The sequence below is a fragment of the Panicum virgatum genome, chromosome 8K, assembly GCF_016808335.1.
Source record: "Panicum virgatum strain AP13 chromosome 8K, P.virgatum_v5, whole genome shotgun sequence".
NCBI lineage: Eukaryota > Viridiplantae > Streptophyta > Magnoliopsida > Poales > Poaceae > Panicum > Panicum virgatum.
Window position 1 is genome coordinate 47,671,986 of NC_053143.1, and position 23,889 is coordinate 47,695,874.

At 44.5% G+C, this 23,889-nt stretch overlaps 2 protein-coding genes and 1 long non-coding RNA gene across 4 annotated transcripts; 2 read left to right on the plus strand and 1 right to left on the minus strand.

Moving 5' to 3' along the window:
• The first annotated feature begins 9,633 nt into the window (after positions 1 to 9,633).
• Positions 9,634 to 10,455, plus strand: LOC120646373 (kafirin PSKR2-like). Its single transcript, XM_039922964.1, has one exon. The coding sequence runs from the start codon at positions 9,695 to 9,697 to the stop codon at positions 10,361 to 10,363; it is 669 nt and encodes a 222-aa protein (XP_039778898.1). The 5' UTR covers positions 9,634 to 9,694; the 3' UTR covers positions 10,364 to 10,455.
• Positions 10,456 to 12,569: 2,114 nt separating this feature from the next.
• LOC120645847 (probable F-box protein At1g65740) lies at positions 12,570 to 13,745 on the minus strand. The gene has a single exon (XM_039922574.1). The coding sequence runs from the start codon at positions 13,743 to 13,745 to the stop codon at positions 12,570 to 12,572; it is 1,176 nt and encodes a 391-aa protein (XP_039778508.1).
• A 3,753-nt stretch (positions 13,746 to 17,498) lies between these two features.
• On the plus strand, positions 17,499 to 21,659 carry LOC120644949. Of its 2 annotated transcripts, none has more exons than XR_005663996.1 (3): positions 17,499 to 17,800; positions 19,913 to 20,077; positions 21,080 to 21,560. It is a non-coding gene; the product is annotated as an uncharacterized LOC120644949 (long non-coding RNA). The 2 variants fall into 2 exon arrangements; XR_005663997.1 differs by lacking the exon at positions 17,499 to 17,800 and adding an exon at positions 17,809 to 18,977 and having other exon boundaries at positions 21,080 to 21,659.
• The last annotated feature ends 2,230 nt before the right edge of the window (positions 21,660 to 23,889 follow it).

Here is a 23,889-nt window from a genome sequence, read left to right on the forward strand (position 1 = left end):
GCCAAAGATTAGAGTTTAATCAAGATTAAACGTATTTTTAAAATGTTTTTTAAAATAGGGGCACAAAGTCCCAACTAAGTACATTACCCTCATTAAGGATATATACAAGGATGCGACGACGTTTGTCCGGACATGTGATGGCAACACCACTGACTTTCCTATTAACATAGGCCTACACCAGGGGTCAGCATTGAGCCCTTATTTATTTGCTTTAGTGATGGATGAGGTCACAATGGATATACAAGGTGAGATCATTTGGTGTATGCTCTTTGCTGATGATGTGGTGTTAGTTGACGAGAGCAAGGCAGGGGTTAATAGGAAGTTAGAGCTGTGGAGACACAAGTTAGAGTCGAAAGGGTTCAGACTTAGTAGGACCAAGACCGAGTATATGATGTGCGATTTCAGCGCGACTAGGCATGAGGGGGGAGACGTTAGTCTAGATGGGCAAGTGGTGGTCCAGAAGAATACTTTTCGGTATTTAGGATCAGTGCTACAAAAAGATGGCGACATTGATGAAGATGTTAGGCATAGAATTTCAGCTGGCTGGTTGAAATGGCGGCAAGCTTCTGGCATCCTTTGTGACAAGAGGGTGCCACAAAAGCTAAAAGACAAATTCTATAGGACAGCAATTCGTCCGGCGATGTTATACGGTGTTGAATGTTGGCCTACAAAAAGGCGACATGTCCAGCAACTGAGTGTAGCAGAGATGCGAATGTTGCGGTGGTTTTGCGGGCACACAAGGAGGGATAGAGTCCGGAACGAAGTTATTCGGGATAGGGTCGGGGTGGCACCAATTGAGGAGAAACTTACCCAGCATCGGCTGAGATGGTTTGGACATATCCAACGAATGCCTCCTGAGGCGCCAGTGCGTAATGGGGTTCTTGAGCGGGTCGATAATGTAAAGAGGGGTAGAGGTAGACCTAAACTGACGTGGGATGAGTCGGTTAAGAGAGACCTTAAGGATTGGAATATCTCTAAATAGATAGTTTTAGATAGGAGCGCTTGAAGACTAGCTATCAATGTGCCTGAACCTTGAACTTATTTCTTTCGGGTTTCATCTCTAGCCTACCCCAACTTGCTTGGGAAAAAGGCTATGTTGTTGTTGTTGTTGTTGTTGTTGTTGTAAAGATGTGATAGTCATGACTTTTTAGGCCTAGAATCTTCCTTTGCAATAGGTTAACACCACGTCTGATGTTTGCCGCATATGCATCAGGGAACTTCAAATCTTGAAACCATTGAAGGATGGTAATCTTGTCACTTTTGTCCTCAATGCAGAATGGAGCTCTTGGCTTATCCCACTTCCCATTGCTCTTTCTTACCAATTTCAAAGAAGGCCGGCTACAAATCTCAGCTTGATCTAGCCTAGCTTTTACATTATCTTTGGTCTTGTTTGGTATGCCAAAGCATGTGTTCCATACAGCTTCACCCAAATTTTTTTTCACTGTGCATCAAGTCAATGTTGTGTGAGAGCATTAACTTTGGAAAGTATGGAAGTGTTCGAAAGCAGCTCACAAAAGTCCAATTGTGCAGTTTACCAAAACTATTTGTATCAGCTACAAGATTGTGCACTTGAGCATGCATTTCCTCCCCTGTTAAGCGCCTAGGCTGTTCCTCAAGCACCCGTGTGTTCTTACGAAATGCATTTGCTTGTTTTCTAAATGGGTGATTTTTAGGAAGGAAGCGTCTATGACAATCAAACCAGCAAGCCTTACGACCATGACGGAGTGTAAATCCTATGCAACCATATCCACATGGACATGCCAATCTTCCATGGGTGCTCCATCCAGCAAAGTCCCCATAAGCAAGGAAATCATGCACTGACCAAAGAAAAATTGCCCTCATTGGAAAGTTATGCTTCACTAAAGCATCCCATGTATTGAGCCCTCTCCACAGTTGATGAAGTTCATCAACTAATGGCTGCATTAGAATATTAAGTTTTGTACCAGGATGCTTAGGACCAGGGACAACAAGGGCAAGGAAAATATACTCAGGTCTTAGGAGCACACCTGGGGGAAGATTTAATGGAGTTACAAATACCGGCCAACAAGAGTATGTGGCAGCAGTCAAACTGAATGGTGTGAAACCATCAGTGGCAACAGCAAGCCTCACATTTCTTAAATCATTTCCGAAGTCTGGAAAGTCAATATCAAATTGCTGCCAAGCCTCTCCATCACAAGGGTGCTTCATTATACCAGATGTGAATCTATTGTGCGACTGCATTAGCTTGGAAGTTTCCACATGTCCATACAACCTTTGGAGTCTATCTGTAATAGGGAGGTACCGCAAAATTTTGCGTGCAACTTTCTTCTGACCTTCCTTATAGCGATTAGCATGACAAAAGTCACATATTTCTTTGTTCTCATTATCTTTGTAGAAAAGCATGCAGTTGTTGTAGCACACATCGATTTTGACATATGGCATATGAAGATGTCTAACATTTTCTTTGACCGGTAGAAATTTCGTGGCAACTTAGAATCTGAAGGAAGGAGTTCATGGATTATGTCTAAGACATCATCATAATGGGCAATTGACATATTGTACATTGACTTCACCGCAAGCAAGCGAGCTACTGCAGAAAGAGATGAATGATCTGTTTTCTCATGCACCTTTTCATCCGCACTAGCAACCATTCTATAAAAGGCTTGGGTAGAGGATGATGGCTCTTCATCTAGTGCTGGTGGACATTCTCCAACCAGATCAGATAGCATATGGTCCATATGATCAACTTCATTCAGACCCTCATCATTAGCTACAGGGCTACATTCATCATGACTAAAGACATTCTCACCATGCTCTGTCCATATTTCATAACCTTCTCTAAAACCATATTTACACAAGTGAATCTCTATAGTTTGCCTTTTGGGTCTAAAGTAGTTCCGACACAGGGCACAAGGACACTTAATGGTATCATTTTCAGCCACACCCGGTAAAGAGAATGCAAAATTCAAGAATTCAGTTGTTTGATAAATCCATTCGTTAGATGGTATCATGTTCGTGGCATTTCGAGTATCTCTGTGTTCGAAATCAGAAAAATGCATCTTATTAAGCTATCTCAACACATCTTTCAAACATAAAGCCAAAGCTTGTCCTATCATTCCAGAACAGAAGACACATATGCATACCAAGATAACAAATCTGAACAGATGGTTTATAATCAATGCAAAGATGAACATATATAGGGATTCAAAAAAGCTATATGCAGACAACCCATTACTACAGCAAAACAAAATGAGAACAATAATAAAAATATATGAATATTTAGTAGGTACAACACATTCAGAAATATACCACAAAGAAATTTTACCTTCAACCACAAGGATAATTCAAGCCTCTTCCTTGTGTGTAATCAGCTAATTGACTGCAACACAAATCCTCAGTACATGAGCAATTAAACATGTACCACACAAATAATTCACTATCAGTTGCAATGATGCTCAGCTATACAAAACCAGAACCTGATAGTATTTTCTTTATTGCCTAAATCTGAGTTGCTTTAAGAAGCTTAGCAATTTCATGTGTTACAGTAGTGCAACACAAGTCAGTGTGCAAAATAGTAAACTGGCACCCTCACATACACCTAAATAAACTATATGGTTCTCATTTAAAGACATATCAAAGAATCATGGTTATTTATTCTGCAACTGGTAAATGGCCAAGTGGCCAACTAACAAAGCACAAACAATAATCAAAGGAGCTTCATCTATCAATAGATTCAACAGAAAATACCATGGTAACAAAGAAATTAAGGCATTAGGAATTGAGGCATGGCATCTTAATAAAGGTCCAACGCGAAACACCATTAGGAACTACTTGTCTACCTGCATTCTCATTCATGTAAAAAGCCGACAAAAAAGCAATGACAAGCGGTGACTATCCTAACAATACTTTAAGTGCAGCAGACATATTATCCAAAAAAATATTAATTCAGATTTCATCAACATTGAGGACACAATTATGAAGCACCTTAAGGATTGCAAAATCAACATCAATACCTAAAGGATTGCAAATCTGGAATCTTTGGTCTGGTGATGTGCAGATCCAACAAATTGCCTTTACAGGTTGGGTTCCAGAGGCCTTAACTGCACTTGCAAAATCATGGTATATAGTGGTAACGTGAGACAAAATAGATCAAGACCATAATAAAAATCCTCAGATTAGGAGCGCTGGATAGACCTGGAGGCAGCGCCGGCACCTGGGAGTAGCGCCGTACCTGGGGGCGTCGGGGTTTGGCTGACCCTCGCTGCGGAGTGGCGCCCGGCGGTGTGGGCCCACAAAACCCTAGATGGGTGCGTCGGGTGTTGCTAGCAAAATGCAGAGGGAGGGGGGGTGGGGGTGCACGCGGCGGCTTTGGTGCGGACGCAGAAGAGAGGATGGAGGAAGCCAGGGAAGGACGGAGGGGTTTGGGATGGGGAGAAGAGAGAGAGGGTCAGTTGGGATGAGGAGAAGAGAGAGGGTCAGTTGACCTTTTTGTTTTAGCGTTGAAGTCTGGGGAGTGTTTTGGCCTGCCATGGCGCCAAACTTGGTGTGGTATTTCTCTGTTTTTTTAATTTACACTGCTACCGCCTGTGTTGACTGGAAGTTTTTTTTAATCGTTTCAACATAGCCGGTCCCAAGTCCGAATAAAAGAGGAGAGTTGCGGTAGTTTTTGACAAACCAGCGGAAAAAAAAGCCACTCTAATAGATATGAAACCCATAAGAAACTTGTTGGAGCGTAAGCCTCTAAGCGACGCGCTACATTAGAATCCGGGTGTGGTGTTAAATGGGCAAGGGCCGGGTCGTCACCCCAAGGGCGCGTCGTATCGCGACTTGGGTACGATGATAAATGAGCAAGGGTCGGGTTGTCACAGCCTGAGTGCCGTGCTACATCTACGCCTGGGTGTAGTGAAAAATGAGTAAGGGTCTTCGCACTTCCGTCGACGGGTGCGAAGGGTAAGGAAGCTAACTGAGCCAACTAGGATTCGTATTCGATGGGTGCGAAGGGTAAGGAAGCTAGCTGAGCCAACTAGGATTCGTATAGTTAGCTGGAACGTAGGGCCCCTAACGGGTAAGTAAGGATTTGCATATGGCCTTTATTGACCTAGAGAAAGCGTAAGACAAAGTACCAAGAAATATCATGTGGTGGGCCTTGGAGAAGCACAAAGTCCCAACTAAGTACATTACCCTCATCAAGGATATGTACAAGGATGCGATGACGTCTGTCCGGACATGTGATGGCGACACTACTGACTTTCCTATTAATATAGGCCTACATCAGGGGCAGCATTGATCCCTTATTTATTTGGATGAGGTCACAAGGGACATACAATATGATATCACTTGGTGTATACTCTTTACTGATGATGTGGTACTAGTTGACGAGAGTAGGGCAGGGGTTAATAGAAAGTTAGAGTTGTGGAGACGCACGTTAGAGTCGAAAGGGTTCAGACTTAGTAGGACCAAGACCGAGTACATGATGTGCGATTTCAGCGCGACTAGGCATGAGGGTGGTGACGTTAGTCTCGATGGGCAAGTGGTGGTCCAGAAGGATACTTTTTGGTATTTAGGATCGATGCTACAAACGGATGGCGACATTGATAAAGATGTTAGACATAGAATCTCAGTTGGCTGGTTGAAGTGGCGTCAAGCTTCTGGCGTCCTCTGTGACAGGAGGGTGCCACAAAAACTAAAATGTAAGTTCTATAGGAAAGTGATTCGTCCAGCGATGTTATACAGTGCTGAATGTTGGCCTACAAAAGGCGACATGTTCAGCAACTGAATGTAGCAGAGATGCGGTTGTTGCGGTGGTCTTGCGGGTGCACAAGAAGGGATAGAGTCCGAAACGAAGTTATTTGGGAAAGAGTAGGGGTGGCACCAATTGAGAAGAAACTTACCCAACATCGGTTGAGATGGTTTGGACATGTCCAATGGAGGCCTCCTGAGGCGCCGGTACGTAGTGGGGTTCTAAAGTGTGTCGATAAGATAAAGAGGGGTAGAGGTAGACCTAAACTGACTTGGGACGAGTCGGTTAATAGAGATCTTAAGGATTGGAATATCTCTAGAGATGTAGTTTTGGATAGGAGGGCTTGGAGACTAGCTATCAACGTGCTTGAACGTGATCTTTTGGGGTTTTTTGGGTTTCATCTCTAGCCTACCCCAACTCGCTTGGGACAAAAGACTATGTTGTTGTTGTACCGAATTGTTGCACGGAAAAGGTGGCAGCACTAGCAAAATGTTGGCGCGCTGCCACACAGTAGGCTCATTTTCCTGTGTGCTGCACTTAAATCTGCAGATAAATCCTAATATTACTGTGTGTTCTATGAAAACCGACAGAGTTATTAATATTTCCCTGTGAGTGCCATGAACCCACAGGTTAATTGCAATTTCCCTGTGAGGATTTGTGGTACCGTCAGAAAAGATGCCTGACACACAGGAAAAAAGTGATTTCCAGTAGTGAGCATCAGCAAGAATAGCAATTAACTCATTCTAAATATAATGGCCAAGATAATGATGATGGATTTCATTACTTTGAATACGCCTAATATGTTCTTGCATCGCAGGATCAAATTCAGTAATCATTTCAACTATGGCTAGAAAATTACCATTGTTACGATGATGAAGTTTCTCATTTGATCCTCGGAACGCTAGATTTTGTTTAGCAAGAAACTTAATAGCAGAAACTATTCTTACCAAGACCTGTCTCCGGCACTCCTTTTCCTTTGCAATTTCCTGTTTCATTTCATAATCAATTGTTTGATTTTTGCTTAATCTAAGCTGAAGCTCATTCCATGTATTCATGTTTGTCAAATGCTCCACACTGTTCTCATGTGTTTTGAGTTTCTCACTGAGATGCTTCCTATCCCTTACTCCCTCCGACACTAACAATGACTTTGTCCTGATTTGATTTGAACAACTTGCAGCAAAAACAATAAACCTTATCGACAAGTTTAGAATAAATCAACCACTTTCTATCAACAAACTCACCATTAGATAATTTCCTGGAGTAGTAAGCATAAGAAAAATGTCTGCCACTGGGATACTAGGGAATTGCAGATCCATTTCTCTAACAGGTCCTTTCTCAATTAAGGTATCTGTTCTGCTATTGTCAAAGTTGAATTGTCTTGTTCCTCAATATTTGCAGTTTCAGTATCATCTGAAGGATGTAAAGTGTCACCTCCTGGAGCCTTAGTATGATCATTGGCATCAACTTCAACATCTAAATTTTGTTCTACTGTAGCACCTTCATTGGTGTCGACTTCTACAACATATTTCTGGCCCTGATCTTGCCTGGCTTCAGCACTACTTGAAGCTGGAAAAAACTTGTGGAGAGAACCCCTCTACTATTCTACGAGCTGATGTTCTTGTTTTCTTTTTTTTTTCTTTTTTGAGCACCTGACAATAGGCAACATCTAATATAAACAAATAAATACATTGAATTGGCGAACATGTTCCGAGCACGCGATCTGGTTGAGCCTTGCCGGCACAACCCGCAACATCTTCTTCACGACGCGCTCATCCTGCATTGCCTCCCCCAACTCGCGCAACTCTGCAGCGAAGGAGCCAATCCTCACAGCAAAGTCTTCCATCGACTCACCGTCCTTGAACGCCATGTTCTCGAATTGCTTGAGGAGATGTTGTGCCTTGGCTTCTTGCACACGCACGTCTCCCATCCGCAGTGACTTGATCGCCGCCCAAGCCTCCTTGACCGTCTTCTTCGCGGCGAGCCCGGACTTCATCTCCGGCGGCACACCATGCAGGATAACAGCTAGCGCTTGTCGATCCTTGCTACGCTTGGTGGTGCCGCTCTCCATGGCATCCTAGAGCTCCATGCCCTCCAAGTTGACTTGTACCTCGAGCGCCCACTCGTGGTAGTTCGCCTTCGTCAACTTCAGGATTTCTCCTGTGACGGCGGTGCTGCGCTCCACCACGACCGTGCATGGCGAGCTGCTGGCATCACCCTTCTCACCACCACCGGGCATCGCCATCGCCGCCGGTGCTCTGCGTGGGATCACGTGCTTCTTCATCGTCGGCTCTCGTGGTGGACTGATAGAACCGCCATAGTGCATGCACCGGCTCTGATACCAAATGTTGGAGCTGCCCAAGACCAACAGCTAGCACAAGCACACGGACTCCGGCAAGAACTCACGCGGACGCACACACGCGAGAGAGAAGCTAGCTCTGGAAGTGGACACACACACACACACACGAACACACAGACTCTTGCAGCGACGAATGCCCCGGCCGGCGAATGGCGATGACTGCCATCGATGAACTCTCCTTAGACAAAGGCTAAGGTCCGAATCAACACTAGGTGTGCTTAAGATGGCTGTAGATGTTTCTATATATACTAGATGATTGCGAATTATTTTCTCTTGGGAAATGTGGTTAATCCTCCTATTATTTACCATAATGATTTCTTTCAAGTACATGAGTATGCTTCATGTTTAATTTATTACCACTAGATAGCTTCAAAATGTTTTGAGATAGGTTACTAAGTTTTATTCAGCACTACATGTGTCTACGCACAGACTTAAGTTTGATCTTGATCCCTTTTTTCTCTTTTCTAAGATGGAGAATGGAGGTGAGATCATTTCTTTTTTTTATGTTTGGATAATATGATTCTGTGGGGAGAAAGAATGCATATAGTTTTGTTGCATATACTTTTGTTCTCAATTATCCGTTGTAGTTCATTTCTGTTGCATTAGATTTGTGTCAACCTAAGCTACGAGATAGTAGTGACGTTTATTATGATACATGGTTTTGAAATTTATTTTGGATATTAATTTAATTAATACTTAATTCAATATACTTTGAATTAAAATCTAATTAGGTTTCTTGAATTACATGCTTGTCGCACGTGTGTCTATGCTAGTTAAGGTAAACATAGAATGTTTGTAAATTTATACTACGAAATCTCCAATATTATGCAGAGTAAAATAGTTATGCCTAAGGTAAGAGTTTTAGTTTTTATCATCCTTATGACATCTCACTCTAGTCACTTGTTAGATGAGTTCTGGATGTTGACACAATCTCAAAAGGACGCAATCTTTTATTTCAAGTTGTCTACACAAATTCAATTAAAAAAATATGTAGATCCAAACAAATTTACACATTTAATTTAATAAAAATAAACATGAATAATTTGGCTAGGGCTTCTACATGTGTATGGGTGAACCAATCATGTCAATGTCACTCATGTGTCAAGAAAATCCAAATGGGAGAAAAAAATCACCTAGCTTTTTATTGCTATATATTGAGTGCACATTATTTTGCCAACGCATACCGTATTATCGAAGAAGGTTGGTCACTAAATGTCAAAATTGACTAGATACCATGTCATCTCTAGCTTATCTCAAATTGCCACTTTACACACACTTTAATATAGAGCAACATATATGAGGTGAACCAAACACCATTGTCACATATGTATTAAGAAAGCAAACAAGAAAAGTGTCACCTTTTGCTGCTAATTAGTACAAATTGTTTTGCCAGCACAATCACATGTCATACAAGCCAAGAAAACTGACCGCTAAATGTCGAAATTGACATAATACCTTGTCATCTCTAGCTTATCCAGCAAAAGGTAAAATATTGCTAGACCTACATGAGAGATCATTGCTTATAAATAGGCCTCAAATCAGAAGTTAATCCATCACCTACATATTCAAGACCACTTAGCAACGTAGAAGTGAAACACACTAGCAACCTCATAGGAGCAATGGCAACCAAGATACTTGCCCTCCTTGCGCTCCTTGCTGTCTCAGTGAGCGCGGCCACAGCGGTCTTTGTCCCACAATGCTCACTAGCTTCTACCGCTGCAACTATTCCACAGTACATCCCACAAGTAACGGCCGTGGGATTTGAAAATCCAATTTTTCAATCTTACAGGCTACAACAGGCGCTCACGTCAAGCATCATAGCATCAGCCTTATGGCAGCAGCAATCCTCAGCCCATTTGACAGTACAAAGCATTGTGGCACAACAACAACTGCACCAGCTTTCACCGGCATTCAATCAACTAGCCATCGCAAACCCCGCTGCCTACTTGCAACAACAGCAGCTTTTCCAAGCACTCAACCAACTGGCTGTAGCTAACACTGCTGCCTACTTGCAACAACAGCAGCTTTTCCAAGCACTCAACCAACTGGCTGTAGCTAACATTGTTGCCTACTCGCAGCAACATATGTCATCATTCAACCAACTGGCTATTGCAAACCCTGCTGCCATCTTGCAGCAGCAACTGCTAACATTGAACCCACTGGTTGCGGTAAATCCCACCGCCTTCTTGCAACAGCAGCAACAACAACTGCTGCAATTGAACCAACTGGCTGCGACAAACCCCGCCGCATACTGGCAGCAGCCTATCGTTGCCGGTTCCCTATTCTAGATTACCTATGAATTGTACTTCAACAATAAAGTTTACATGCTGACATGTGTAACTTTTCGAAAATAATATAAGTATTAACTGAGATTATCATGTCATATATGCATCCAATTGAGTTTGATATTGTTTGCGCCATAAGACTCTAATACCAAAATTATGACCACACATACATACATCATGAGGTAGCTCCGAACGTTTATACTTGACTAGACCTTGCATCCAGGCCGTAGGTGCATAATGTATAGTAAGATAGAGAAATAGGTTAACAACACTAATTTTAATAGTGAGTATACATGGAAGTATATATGTTTTAAGCATTGCCATAGAAATTATTAATTATTATACTAAAAACATTGTAAGAAAATGAATCATATTAAATATTGTGGAATGGTGCTGATTTTCATTAAGGTAATTTCTGTTTAAAAGAAGTCACCACTTTGTTTTCAATTTCAAGAAAATGCTATATTGAAAGAATATTAAACATGGTTTTAATGGATCTAGCATATTCAATAAGTTTAGACTGATTTGGTCGTTTAATAGAACAAAACATGAAAAGTTGAAAAAAAAATGGAGAACTGTTACGATAAATTCTAAGCATTGAGCTTATATGGCTCTACATCTACATCTGAATTGTAATGCGAGGACTTGAAGACTGTCACCACCATCAATAATTGGGGACACTTACCTATACTTGTGCACGTAACCACCTCTTAAAACAGGAACGAGGAGATATAATCGAATGAAAACCATATGAGACTTGTCCTATCAGGATTTGTATACTTTTCCAATCTGAATTTTCTTTAGAAAAAGGAATTTGCTTGCACTGCCGGCGGCACGGTAGAGGGCAAAAAATGGTCTCCCGCCTCTAAAAATATATTTTTAGAAACGGGTGATTATATGACCCGCCCCTACAAATGGTCCTATGCAAAAAAATCGTAACTTTTCATATAATCTCGGATGAAGTCAAACTTTGTATCAAAATTATAGAATGACGAGATCTAAAATTTTGTAGTTGATAACTTTTTTATTTAGTGGTCCAAGAACTTATTATAAGTTCTTTGATAGCTATAACTATATAGTATCTCATATAACTCAAGTCATACTTTGAGGTTTCCATAATCTTAACCTTTATATACACTGAAATATACTTGGCATATTTTTTGTTTCTATAGTTCACAATAACCATAGTGTAGAAGTTTCACTTTTTTTTAATTTGTTTTGCTATATGTAAAGATTTAAATAAATTTTCGGATAAAATAGAAAAATATTTCTAGGGGCTGGTGGTACACCCACTCCTAGAAACGAGCATTACCCGCCCCTACAAATCAATTTCAGAGTTAATATAAAAGAATAGCATGCCCTATTAAGTCACAAGTGATTGTGTAGTGTGGTGGTAAGAAAGATACATATGAGGCTTGAGGTAGGCGGTTCGAATCCTAGATGAGTGTGCATATTTCATAAAAAAAAGTTATAGGTGGACACTATAGGGCTAGTGGTGGTGGCTGGTGTGCTGGAATATTTTTTTTCTTTTTTTTTGCCCTCGATTTCTAGCGGCGGGTCACGCCATGACCCGCCCCTATTTTTAGAGACGGGCATGTTACCCATCCCTAAAAATAATATTTTTAGCTGCGAGAACTAAGGGCGGATACCGCACCCGCCCCTAAAAAAATATTTTTATCCGCCTTTAAAAACTTTTTATGTAGTAGTGTATATGACAACCAAACAATATGCGTAATTAGATACGCAGTGATCTAATTCCCTTTGCGTTTACATTACGGCCAGTTCACGAACCAAACGAAACCACCTTATTTGGAATACTGCTGAAGATGCTCTAAGTGTAGCCAAAATACAAGCAACTGTGGTCGTCTTTTTTAGTGATACAGTTATACACATGAGCTACATGTTTATATTTCATTAACAAGAAGGGATTCAGTTCTTAGAGTTCAAATTTCGTTCTCTTGCTCTATTATGAAACACTTACATTTAATGTACTACTAATGGATAAGCTAGAGTTAATTTAAAAAATAAACCAATTTGTTCGCCCAGTCCTAAACACGTTATAGATTTAAAAATGGAGTGAGCATCATATACCAGTAGCACAGAGATGCAATTCTATCCAAATAATAGAGCGCTGTTAGCTATAAGTCCAACAGTAATTTGTAGCTAGCTTCATCAGTACACATTGTCTATAGCTATGCACAGCCACAGATCATGGAAAGAACCATGATGCCTTCGATTGGCTACTAAGGTGCCATTGTTGACCCAGTGGAATAGGATGGATGGTGCTGCTACTCACATCGTAAACGCCACATGCAGGTTGATTGCTAGGTGTCCCAAAGAACCAGGATGCAATACTGTCGTCGAGGAAGTAAATCCGGTTTCCTTGCAGGTAGTCGCCATGGCTTGATGCGGCAACAGCCCTGGAGCAGCTTGAACTGACGAATAGCACCTCATCCCCCAAACTTTCCACCTCTAGCCACCGAGACATCCTGAAATCTGCCTCGAACACCTTGAATGTCGTCGTGGATTTTTCAGGGACGACGATCCACCATACCATCAGCAGCTTGCCGGTGCATGAGATAACAAGGTAGCATCTTGTTGCGCAGTTCGCAGGAGTCGTCGTCGTCGCCGCCGCCACCTGAATCACTCGTTCCACCCGAGAAACCGCGGGTCCTTCTTCAGTGTCCGCCGTGCCGTTGGAAACCTCGTGCGCAAACAGGTCGCCTTCAATGGTGACGGTGTAGATCTTCCCCCCGTAGAAGGCCATGTCTTGGTACCAAAGGCCGTTGCACAGTCCCGTCGACCACGACGACGACGTGCCCGGCCGGCAGCACACGACCGCGCACGGGCCGTGTTGGTAGTTCACCTTGGCGACGACGAGGTCCCTCGAGCAGATGATGACCTTGCGGATGCGGAAGTCGGTGGACCTTGAGCTGGAACGCCTGCCGTGTGAGCCATCTGGGTTGAGATGAACAGGCTCCCTGCAGTAGCCTGGGAGCCGCCTGGTGGCTCGGCGGAGCGGGTTCTTCAGGTAGTGACGGAGGCTGGGTCTAATGCAGCTTAATTCGTCGAACAGCAGCCAGTTGTCGAAGCAGCCGACACAGAGCGTGTCCGTGGGCTTCCTGAATTGGAAGGAGTGCAGCTCGCCGTCGGGGAGGCTCCGGAAGCGGCCGTCGCTGAAGTTGAGCCACGGGAGCGGCCGAGGCAGGCTGGGCAGAGAGTATTGCTTCATGGCGTGGCGCCAGTGGCGGCACGCAGAGGCGAAGCGCACGCGGTCGGCGAGGGAGGGCAGGCGGCGCAGCACGAGATCGGCGAGCTCCGGCGGTAGGGACGACCATCCCAGCGGCGAGCTTGCCGGCGAAGCCTTGCAAAGCCAGGCGCCCATGGTGCTCCGATCCGACTTCGATCGATCCTGCAGCTGCACACGTGCAATTAGCTAGTATGCACCACGCGATATCTCTAGCTAATTTCCACGGGTATGCTAGGTCTATTGTAGGTAAAAAGAACTCGGATCGTGTAACTGCTTTTGCGTTCGATCATTGCAGACCGTGTTTGTTTCTTTTTCGTATGCTCCACGGGAAGTATAAGAAATTCAGTATACATGCATGAGGCAACACCAGAGAGAATACTAATAAGATGCCAAATATTATCGTGCTAGTCTGTCGGTTTGAACCAGCAGTCACTGCTCCTGCGTCCCATCACCGCTAGTTTAAAACGGCTATCACTACCGGTTTTATGATATTCGATTTAACTCGATGGTGATGGAGGGGTATCACTGGCGGATTTAGAACCGGCAGTGATAGTTCGAACAGAAAAAAAGTTGGCTCCACGTGCAGTATACATGCATGGAGGGGTATGACTGCACGCCGCCCGCCGCGCACCGCCACTCGCACCACACCCGTGTCCGCGCGCAACGCCACCCCTCAGTGTTCGTCGCTGACCGCGTGCCCGCCGCCGCGCGCTGCAGACCGCCGCGCACGCCGTAGACCTCCGTGACCGTCGTGCCTACCGCGCGCGCTGCAGCCTGTGTCCGCATCTGCGCGCGCCACCGCCTGCGCGCCGTAGAACTCCGTGCCCGTCGTGCTCGGCGTCGCCCGCCGTAGATCTGTGTGCCTGCCGTGCCTGCCGCTCGCGTGCGCGGCCCGCATCTGTGTCCGTGCGCGCCGTCGCCCGCCGCGTGCATGGCAGACTGCCGCGCGCGCCATAGACCTCCGTGCTCGCCGCCACTCGGCCCAGCTCGCCGCAGCCTGCATCCGTTATGCTGAGCCGTGTGCCGCATTGGCACCCCGTCTGCCGCCGTGCCCCGCCGCCTGCTGCGCTGCATGCCCCCGGCCCCCACACGCATCGCCCCCGCGTCGTTATGCGCCGTGGATGCGGATCACCCCCTCATCCGCCCCTAAAAATAATTTTTATAAAATTCTAAAATTTTGTTTAAATAAAAACATATATCAGAACATATCCAAAACCAGATGAATTTTTTTATCATAAGCCTATTGTGACATGTAGAAATTTAAAATAATATCAACTCTATATTTCAACATATGTAATGATTAAGAGTGTGAAACTATAATGTATCTCACTCTACTCTCTTATACAACTCAAAACTTACTTTTTGCATCACATACTCATAATTATTATATACGCTGAAATATAATTTTGATGTTTTTACTTGTTCTATAAATCAAAATAGGTCTATGATAAAAAATTTTACCTTTTTGAAGTGTTTTGCTATTTTTCTCAATTTAAATAGATTTTTGGAAGAAGTTGGAAAATTATTTGTAGGGGTAGATGGGGGGATGACCCGCCCCAAAAATGCCATTTGTAGGGGCGGGTCACTCCCTCACCTGCCCCCTAATAATGATTTTCTAAAAAAACTAAAACTTTATTTAAATAAAAACATATATCAGAACATATCCAAGAAAGATGAATTTTTTATCATATGCCAATTATGAAATATAGAAATTTAAAATAATATCAACTCTATATTTCGACATATGTAATAATTAAAAATGTGAAACCATAATGTATCTCACTCTACTCTCTTATACAACTCAAGACTTACTTTGTGCTTTACGCACACTCATAATTATTATATACACTGAAATATAATTTTGATATGTTTTCTTGTTCTATAGATCAAAATAAGCCTATGGTAAAAATTTCACTTTTTTCTAAGTGTTTTGCTATTTTTCTCGACTTAAATAATTTTTTGGAAGAAGTTAGAAAATTATTTATAGGGGCGTGTGGGGGCCGCAACCGTACCTAAAAATAAGTTTGTAGGGGCGGGGGACCCACCCTCCCCAACAAAAGATTTCACAAGTTATTCTAAAAATTGATTTAATTCATAGAAAATACCCAGATACTTCGGACACATGTTCGAACATCCGATCAAATACCCAGATACTCCAGACATATGCTCGGTCATCCGATCGAGTACCCAGATACTCTTGAGTATTCTGCTAACCCACCCCTACAAATTTTCTGAATAAGTTTGAAATCACTTTTAGAGGCGGGTGAGGGGATGACCTGCCATTTGTAGGGGTGGTTCACCCCTCACCCACCTCTTGACCAAATTTTGGGGCGGGTGAGGGAGTGACCCGCCCCTACAAAATATTTTCCTACTTCAAATTTAATATAATTTCTATTTTGATTTTTGTTGAGAAGGGGAATAAATTATCTTAATAAATTTATACAAAGCGCATAGTTATTCATGATTAACATTGATATCTTCATGTTAAACGAGAAAATTACAATATTCACCGTTGGTAGTGCACTCTTTCTCTATGCAGTAGGTTTGGGGTTTGAACTCACATGGCTTTATTTTTTGTTGAATTACCCCGCTGTGGAAAAAAATACGGCTTTAGTGGGCCGAAATAGCCGAATCTAGCAAACTAACACAGCTGACAGGCTGAAACTTATAATTAATTTCCTTGAGATGTTGGAAATGGAATTTGTAGCACGAGCGATATATAGGGCCCGTTTGGTGTGGCTGTAAGGGGTTGTGGCTGCGGGCAAAAATAAATAAGCCAACCAAATGGGCCAAGGCGAGATCGGAGCTTTCTGCCAAAGCAGCTATTCACTAGTTTAGTTTTCACAGCCCTGCTTTCGCCGGCCGTGGGATTAACAATTTCATGTAAATTACCCACTGCCATTGATTATGTGCTACCGATTAGATCTTTTTCTTCCGATTCCCCTCCATCCATGAGAACAGGTGAGTGGGTGCTCCTCCTGGCCGGCGGTGGCGCGCCTCCTGGCCGGCCACCCCTCTCTGAAGGGTGCGAGCTCCGCCGGCCCGAGCCACCGCCAAAGAGTGCGAGCTCCTTCGGAGCGAGCCACCGCAGTCCCGCGACCGTCTTGTCTCTCCGTGGCCATCTCCCTGCAGTGGCGGCCCAGTCCGGCGGCTGCGTGGCCGGCCTCAGGCCTCGGTGCGGGCACGCGGCCTCAGCCCCGCAGGGAGCGCTGGGAGGAGACAGAGGAGAAGCGAAGGTGGGAGAAGGAGGCGGCAAGGAGATGCGAAAAGATGCGGTGACGAGGAGATGGGAGAAGGACATGCCGTTGCGCGCACGAGCTCCTCCTTTGTGAGGTCCGCTGCCGCCACTCCGCCTTCTGTGCGGACTTCGCCTCCTGCGCAAGCTCTGCCGCCGGTGTGGGCTCCACCGTGGGAGGGCGGGCGCCGCTATGGGGCGAGCTCACCTTCGGTGCGAGGCCCGGCTGCCGCTCCTTTTCGCGCTGAGAGGGCGGGGCCTGCTCATTAGTGAGAGAGGGAGAGAGATGAGAGGGTCGTTTAGCCACTTTTTTTTCCGAAGACACAGCTGCCCAACCAAACGACATTTGACTTTCTCGAAGCTCATACCTCATAGCAGTTTTTTGCACAGCCACAGCCTACAACTATTTTTCCAAAAGTCACGGCTCAACCAAACACAACCATAAACACAGCGGAAATTGAGCCTAAAAGAAATATCTACACAGAAAAACATAATCGGCTGGATAAGGAGAACACAAAAGGGCTGAACTCAAAAAAAAAAAGTTGCAGGGCCCAAAAACATGTTGTGGGCTGTGGCCCAGCTGGGCGTGGTGGAGCCATCGCCGATGGTATTCACAACCCAAGTGTCCCTGAACGGCGAGGATTGATCTCCACTCTCCCCAACCTCGGCTACCCCCAACCCCGCCGCCGCCGCCGCTCTGATCAAAAAAAAAACCCCCCCGCCGCCGCCTGCCGGCCTTCCGCCATCGCCCTTCCCACAGCGTGTGCCCACGGATCACAACCGTCGCCGCGCTGCCCTCCTCCCCCCACGCCATGCTAGTGTCTTCCAGGCAACAGATGCGCCAGGGATGGGGCCGTTGAGTGCCATGCCAGGTGCCGACGTGTGGATTTCTTGGGGTGACCTCTCCAATTATTTGACAGCCACCCAGGCTACCATCCGAGAATCTTTGGTCTAGGTAAATTAGGCTTCATCTCACTCACCTTTATTCTCCTCTAAATATGAACTGTGCGCATTGTTGGTTATTTGCTTAATTGCACATCTATTTGTTAGTACTACTGTAGAAAAAGATGCAAAATTGTCCACAATAATATGTTTTGAAGCACTGTGTGATGTTCATTTTACTCGAACTAATGCGATTGTTTGCTCTACTTTCCTAGGCACTCCATAGTTTCCACTCTGTAAATTATAGTTTCGGTTAGTGGCTTAGTGTATCTCATGCTGATTCCAAATATTTGGTGCTATCTGTCATGTGTGTGTGCCCTACTTCTGTGAAATGCTGGAGATATAGTATTTTGATATGTTTAGGCTCTCCATGTAGCTCTAAAAAGTTGAGGAAATCGCAGACTTCACCTAGTAAGGCATCCCAATAAAGAAATGAATGGGCAAGACAGCTACCTGCCTACCTATTGTATTAAAAAGGAGTATGAAGGTACAAAATCCGGATGGGGTTGCGAAAGGATAAAAGATAGAGGAAATCTAACAAAATTACGCTCTCAATTAAAAAGATGTTAGGTGTTTGCTCACCCAGTGCCAAAGCCCGGGTTTCCTCCTTGATCATAGCTAGCAAAAGGAGTGTTGGCATCTTGTTGTGGTTGGTGAATATATTAATTCTCATGCCATACAGATCCTTGAAATCAAGGAATGCTACGGTTTCTTGGGAACTCCTGGAGTCCTAGAAAAAGGAACAAACCACCATTGAGGAACAATCTTGGTTTGTGGCCATTAACATGGCTGGATCTCATTAAGTGAAACCTCCCTCCCAATTTCACAGAAGTAGGTGAATCCGCAGATTTGGCTTGAATGCAGGAAGTGGCAACTGAATGTCCCCCACACAGTATCAGGATTCAGGACCACGTCTGAGGGGTTGCAGGGACAATATCCACTGATCAAACACTGGAAGGCAGGATTTTGCTGATGTTGGTGGGGTGCTCAACAGGATTGATGCACAGATTTGGTTTTATGGTTGAGGAAAAGGCTAGCTTTTTGCTGGTAATAGGCGATGAGGGAACTAGCAGTAAGGGACCAAAGGCTCAATGAAGGAGCAATTGGTAGGGGTATAGGACAGTGGGTGCAGGTGTGGTGCCTTCCTGCCATCCTGTTTCCTTCCAGATTTCTAGCTTTCCTCTCACCTAGTAAGTCATACTTTCTAGCATTCTAGCTTTCAACTCTGTGACTTTGCACCAGATCACACCACCCTTAGCCTGCCTCAGCATTAAAATTTGGCGAATTTCTTGTATGTTAACGTGCTAATTATGACAATAGATGCATAGAAATCATAGATGTTGAGAACTTTATATACGAGCTGCAAAGTTCTGTAATCCGATTCATGAATTCATCTCATGCCATCCTTACCATGCACACACCTCTGCATGAAGCACGCCCTGCAGGTGGGTTTGTCTTCTTCCTTACTCGCACTAATTTCGTGCAGCCACTTATTACAATGAATATCCATCACAACTAGTGTGGATGGCGTCGTGTGTGTACGGCCAGATGGATATGAACAAAAATTCAGTGAGAGGGCTGGGGTGAAGTGAAAACTTACGATTCCTAGGGTGGTGTAAAGTGAAACTAATAGCAATATGTAATGTAGCGCGTAATCACAAAGCAAACAGATACACACAGTGGAGATTCCAATAGATTCTATTTAAACTCAGTTTAGTTAAGCATGTTCTCTCTTTCTGAACTAAGAACTTTGTTTCCTTGTAGAGGATTCATGACTCCCAAGTGGGTTTACAGCTACCAAGAAAAACAAGAGATGACCACACATTGACTAGAATGTTGCAGTTTGAAATTTAGAAAGTATCCATCATGTGCTGCTGTATACAATTAAGAACAAATCTATTGCAGTAGAAGTTTTTTTTTCTTTCTTTGTTAAGCAATATATTAGCAGAAAATCTATTGCAGTAGAAGTTCTTTTTCTTTCTTTGTTAAGACAACATTATGCCTGTGCTTTCAAAGCTGCCAGGAACTAGTATCATCTGACAAACTTAAACTAGAAATTCCATGATATGACACTTTCACAAGCTATGACATACGCTCGACCTGTTTCCTGTTGTTTGTTCGCCAGGTGGTTTGCTGCATATGCCCTTGGAAGCAATGACAGTGCTTCTCATATCAATAATGTTTACTTTGGAAGCAATAAAGTGACTTCGGCCAACATTTCTATTGTTGTTAGTGTGGGAAATACAATCTTATACCTGGATGCTGTTATGATATTTTGCCGGTGTGTGAGGTAAAACCCTGCTTTCCTTTATGACCTCTTGGAGCTTTTCTCCCATTTTTGTCCAGGCAATTCCATTTCTGTTTAGTACAAGGCAAGATGGTCCATTTCTTCTCTTTTCTATGCAGTGCACATATATGTTACCAAACTTCAATTATGTATGTGCAGTTTGCATTCAAATGGGACAAGTAGTTTTTGATAAATTAGTGTATGACAACTAGCTCATGTCATCTGGTAGAAGTTCCATATTATTATGAAACAAAGGAAAAGCTACATCCTGAATTTTACCTGCAATATTCAAATCCTTCACATATAAATTGTCAAAATGTGATTCTAGAAGCCAACTAATATTTTTTCATGTTTGATCTGGTATTATTTAAATAGCATGTTTCAGTTGTATGTTAGAAACCAATCACAGGCTGCTACATATCACCTATATGGCATAGATATGGCACTAGTGAACATGGGGCAGTTACTTTCTTATTTAGAAAGTCTAATCCTGCAACAGCGGACCACATTACTTGCTTCAAGCAAGACAGTCTCAAAGGGGCATACCCCGGGTTTCTAGGGTAGATAAGTACAGAGGATAACAGAAATTAGATCGAGAACAAACTGTCACCACCAAAACCTCAAGAGGGAAACCGAGCAACATCTTCCCGCACATCATCATCACTCTTCCTCCTCTCCCTGCTTCTCAGGATCTTTAGAGTTGCTGGAAGAAGCTATAGAATTGGCCTCGGCTGCTGTGCAAGATCCTTTTGTGCGCAGGCGAGCAGAACATACGAGCTTTTCATGCATTTGTCACTTGGTAAACTCTGCAAACATATCATACTATGTCAAGCAATGACTCCTTCAATTGGTCATGCTGTTGGGTGTTGCTGGGTGGTGTGTAACGCCATCTGGCCCCAAGAATTTGAAGCAGACCCTGCATATTAATAGCAGTTGATGTTATATATACAAATTGTGAAATACATAATGTTATAATTAGCCATCTAATTTTTTTTGTACCTGCAGACTAGGAAGAGAGATTCTTGGGTCCTTCACATACTTTGCCCACACGCAAGTGATAGCACTGATCATTAGAACAAAATGGGTTGCAAAAAGTATTGTGTAGAAGGTTTCTTCTGGCATTGTCTTGGATAGGGCGAAAATGACAAAGGCGACAATTGAAGCCACACTGAGGTAGGTCAGTGTAGAAACTACACTGACACATCGCCTTCCCTTACCAAATGTTGCCAATAGCAGTCCAACGATCCAAACACTGGCACATATGGCGAACAGTGCGACCACAACTTTTTCTTCAAGACTTGGAGAAGGGTTTGTGTTAGTGCCACTATTGATCTTCAGCCTTCCGTACATTTGGGTGCTATCTGATATATCTATGCTTTGTACTTTGGTTGGGTAGAAAATTAGAACTAGTGGCAAAGCGAAGAAGACAAAATTATCCAGCAGGCTTTTGAATTTGCTCATTTGAATGTTGCCTCTATTGTGTGTTCGTCTTTGTCTTCTATTCTGTATCCTTCTTATCACAATGCTTCTTCTATTGAATTTCTTTAACTGAAATAAAGTTTTAGCAGTAATTAAACAATTAGTTTTATGCCTATAATTCGTATGAGAAGTAATCTACTTCCTCCATCCTAAAATGTAGGGTATCTTGGGATTTTTCAAACAGATTATAGAAATAGAGAAAAGACATAAGTACCCCTCTAGTGCACTATTATTCAGCTCCAGCACAAGAAACACAAGAAACAAGGAGATTAGCATTCATTCTTTTACTCCCATCAGCCAACATCAATTGATTTTCGTGACAAAGGCCTTGTTTAGATGCAAAATTCAAAATTCTAAAATTATCTTGCAACACATGCAGAGTATTAAATCTAGACAAAATAAAAAACTAGTTGCATAGTTTGCTTGTAAATTACGAAGCGAATCTAATGAGTCTAATTAGATCATGATTAGATAATAAATTGCTGTAGTAAAGCTACTATGAACATGTGCTAATGACATATTAATTAGTCTTAATAAATTCATCTCGTAGTTTACAGATGAGTTCTATAATTAGTTTTGTTATTAGTCTATGCTTAATACTTCAAATGTGCAAAAATTTCATTTCAAAAACTTTACACGTTGATATAAACAAGGCCAAAGTAGTACAGGACTAGCTAGTGACCCTAACATAATTTGGCGCCATCATGTCAAGTGCGGAAAATAAGTAAGGTTGACCAGTTTTTTTTTTCCAAAGATTACAGGGTGCCTTACATTTAAGTACAAATTATCTTAGAATGCGCTACATTTCAGAACAATTTGAGTACAAATTTTAAATCTTAGAATGCGATACATCTAAGGACAGAGGAGTATAGTTCAGCAATCATTAAGTAAATGCAGCAAGCAAGCATTAAGTGCAGCAGTCGCGGTTCACAATCCAACCCTGTTCAGTTCTCAAAAAAATTTCAACAGTATCCGTTACATCGAATTTTTGAGCATATGCATAGAGCATTAAATGCAATTGAAAAAATAAATAATTACACAGTTTAACTGATTACCACGAGATAAATCTTTTAAGTCTAATTAGTCCATGATTGGATATTATTTATCAAATAATAACAAAATGTGCTACACTGTCGAAACACAAACTTTTTCGCGAACTAAAGGCACCCTAAAGAAGTGAGGCGCATGGTTGACTGACCTCTGCTAAAAGAGCATGCGCAGTATCATCCGGAGATGGAGAATGGGGCGCCGCGGCAGAGGAGGAGGCCCCAGGAGGTGGCCCCGACGAGCTGCCGTAAGCGGGGGTACCACGCGAGGCGCCGAGCTGGCCTCGGCCGGCGGCGGTGGAGATGCCGCGGCCGAGGACCTCCACCTCCAGGGCCACGAGGAGGGTGTCGGGATCAACGCGATCACAGGCGGCGAGCAAGGCACGCGCGAGCCTCTGATCGTCGGTGGTCGCGATCAGGTGGCCGTGCACGCCGTCCAAGACGCGCACAATCATTCGCTCGCGGGCCAAGGCAACTGGGTCCGCGCCCGAGGGGGGTCGTTGCGGCCGTCCATTGAGCCGGCGGCGAGGCCGTTGGGACGCCAGGATGCGGCCCAACACCTGAGCTGCTTCTGGCGTTAGGAGCACGACCGCGGCGCCGCCTGGCGCGGCGGGGTGGACGCTTCGCCGGAAGAGGACCGCGTTGGAGAGGCGGCCGCGGCCGGCGTCGAGCGGGATGGAGAAACCGGGATGACCACCGCGGGGCCCGTCCGGGGCGACGAGGAGGTTGGCGCCGCCGACTTGGTGGGGGCCCCGCCCCTCTCGTGTTGCCATGGCGAGGAGGAGGCCGTGGCCGGGCACCGCGGCTCCCGCGTCGAGGAGCGAGCCGCGGAGGGGGTCGCCGGCGACGACGAAGCGGCGGGGTACCCCGGCACCCGCGTCGGGGAGAAGCGCCTCGAGGATGAGCCCGCGGCGGGGCACCGCGGCTCCCGCGCCGAGGAAGATGGCGCCTCGGAGGCCGTCGCTGTCGATGAGGCCGCGATGGGGCGCCGCGGCTCCCGCCTCGAGGAGGAGCGCGCCGAGGAGGCGGTCGTTGGGGACGAGCCCGCGGCGAAGCACCGCGGCGCCCACGTCGAGGAAGAACGCGCCTCGGAGGTTTTCGTTGGCGATGAGGCCGCGGCGAAGCACCGCGGGTCCCGCGTCAAGGAAGAGCGCCGGGTCGTTGTTGGGGATGAGGTCGCGGCGGGGCACCTGGGCCCCCGCGTGGAGGAGGAGAGCCTCCTCGGGGAGGCGGTCGCTGGGTACGAGGCCGCGGCGGGGCACCTGCAGGGCCCCCGCGTCGAGGAGGAGA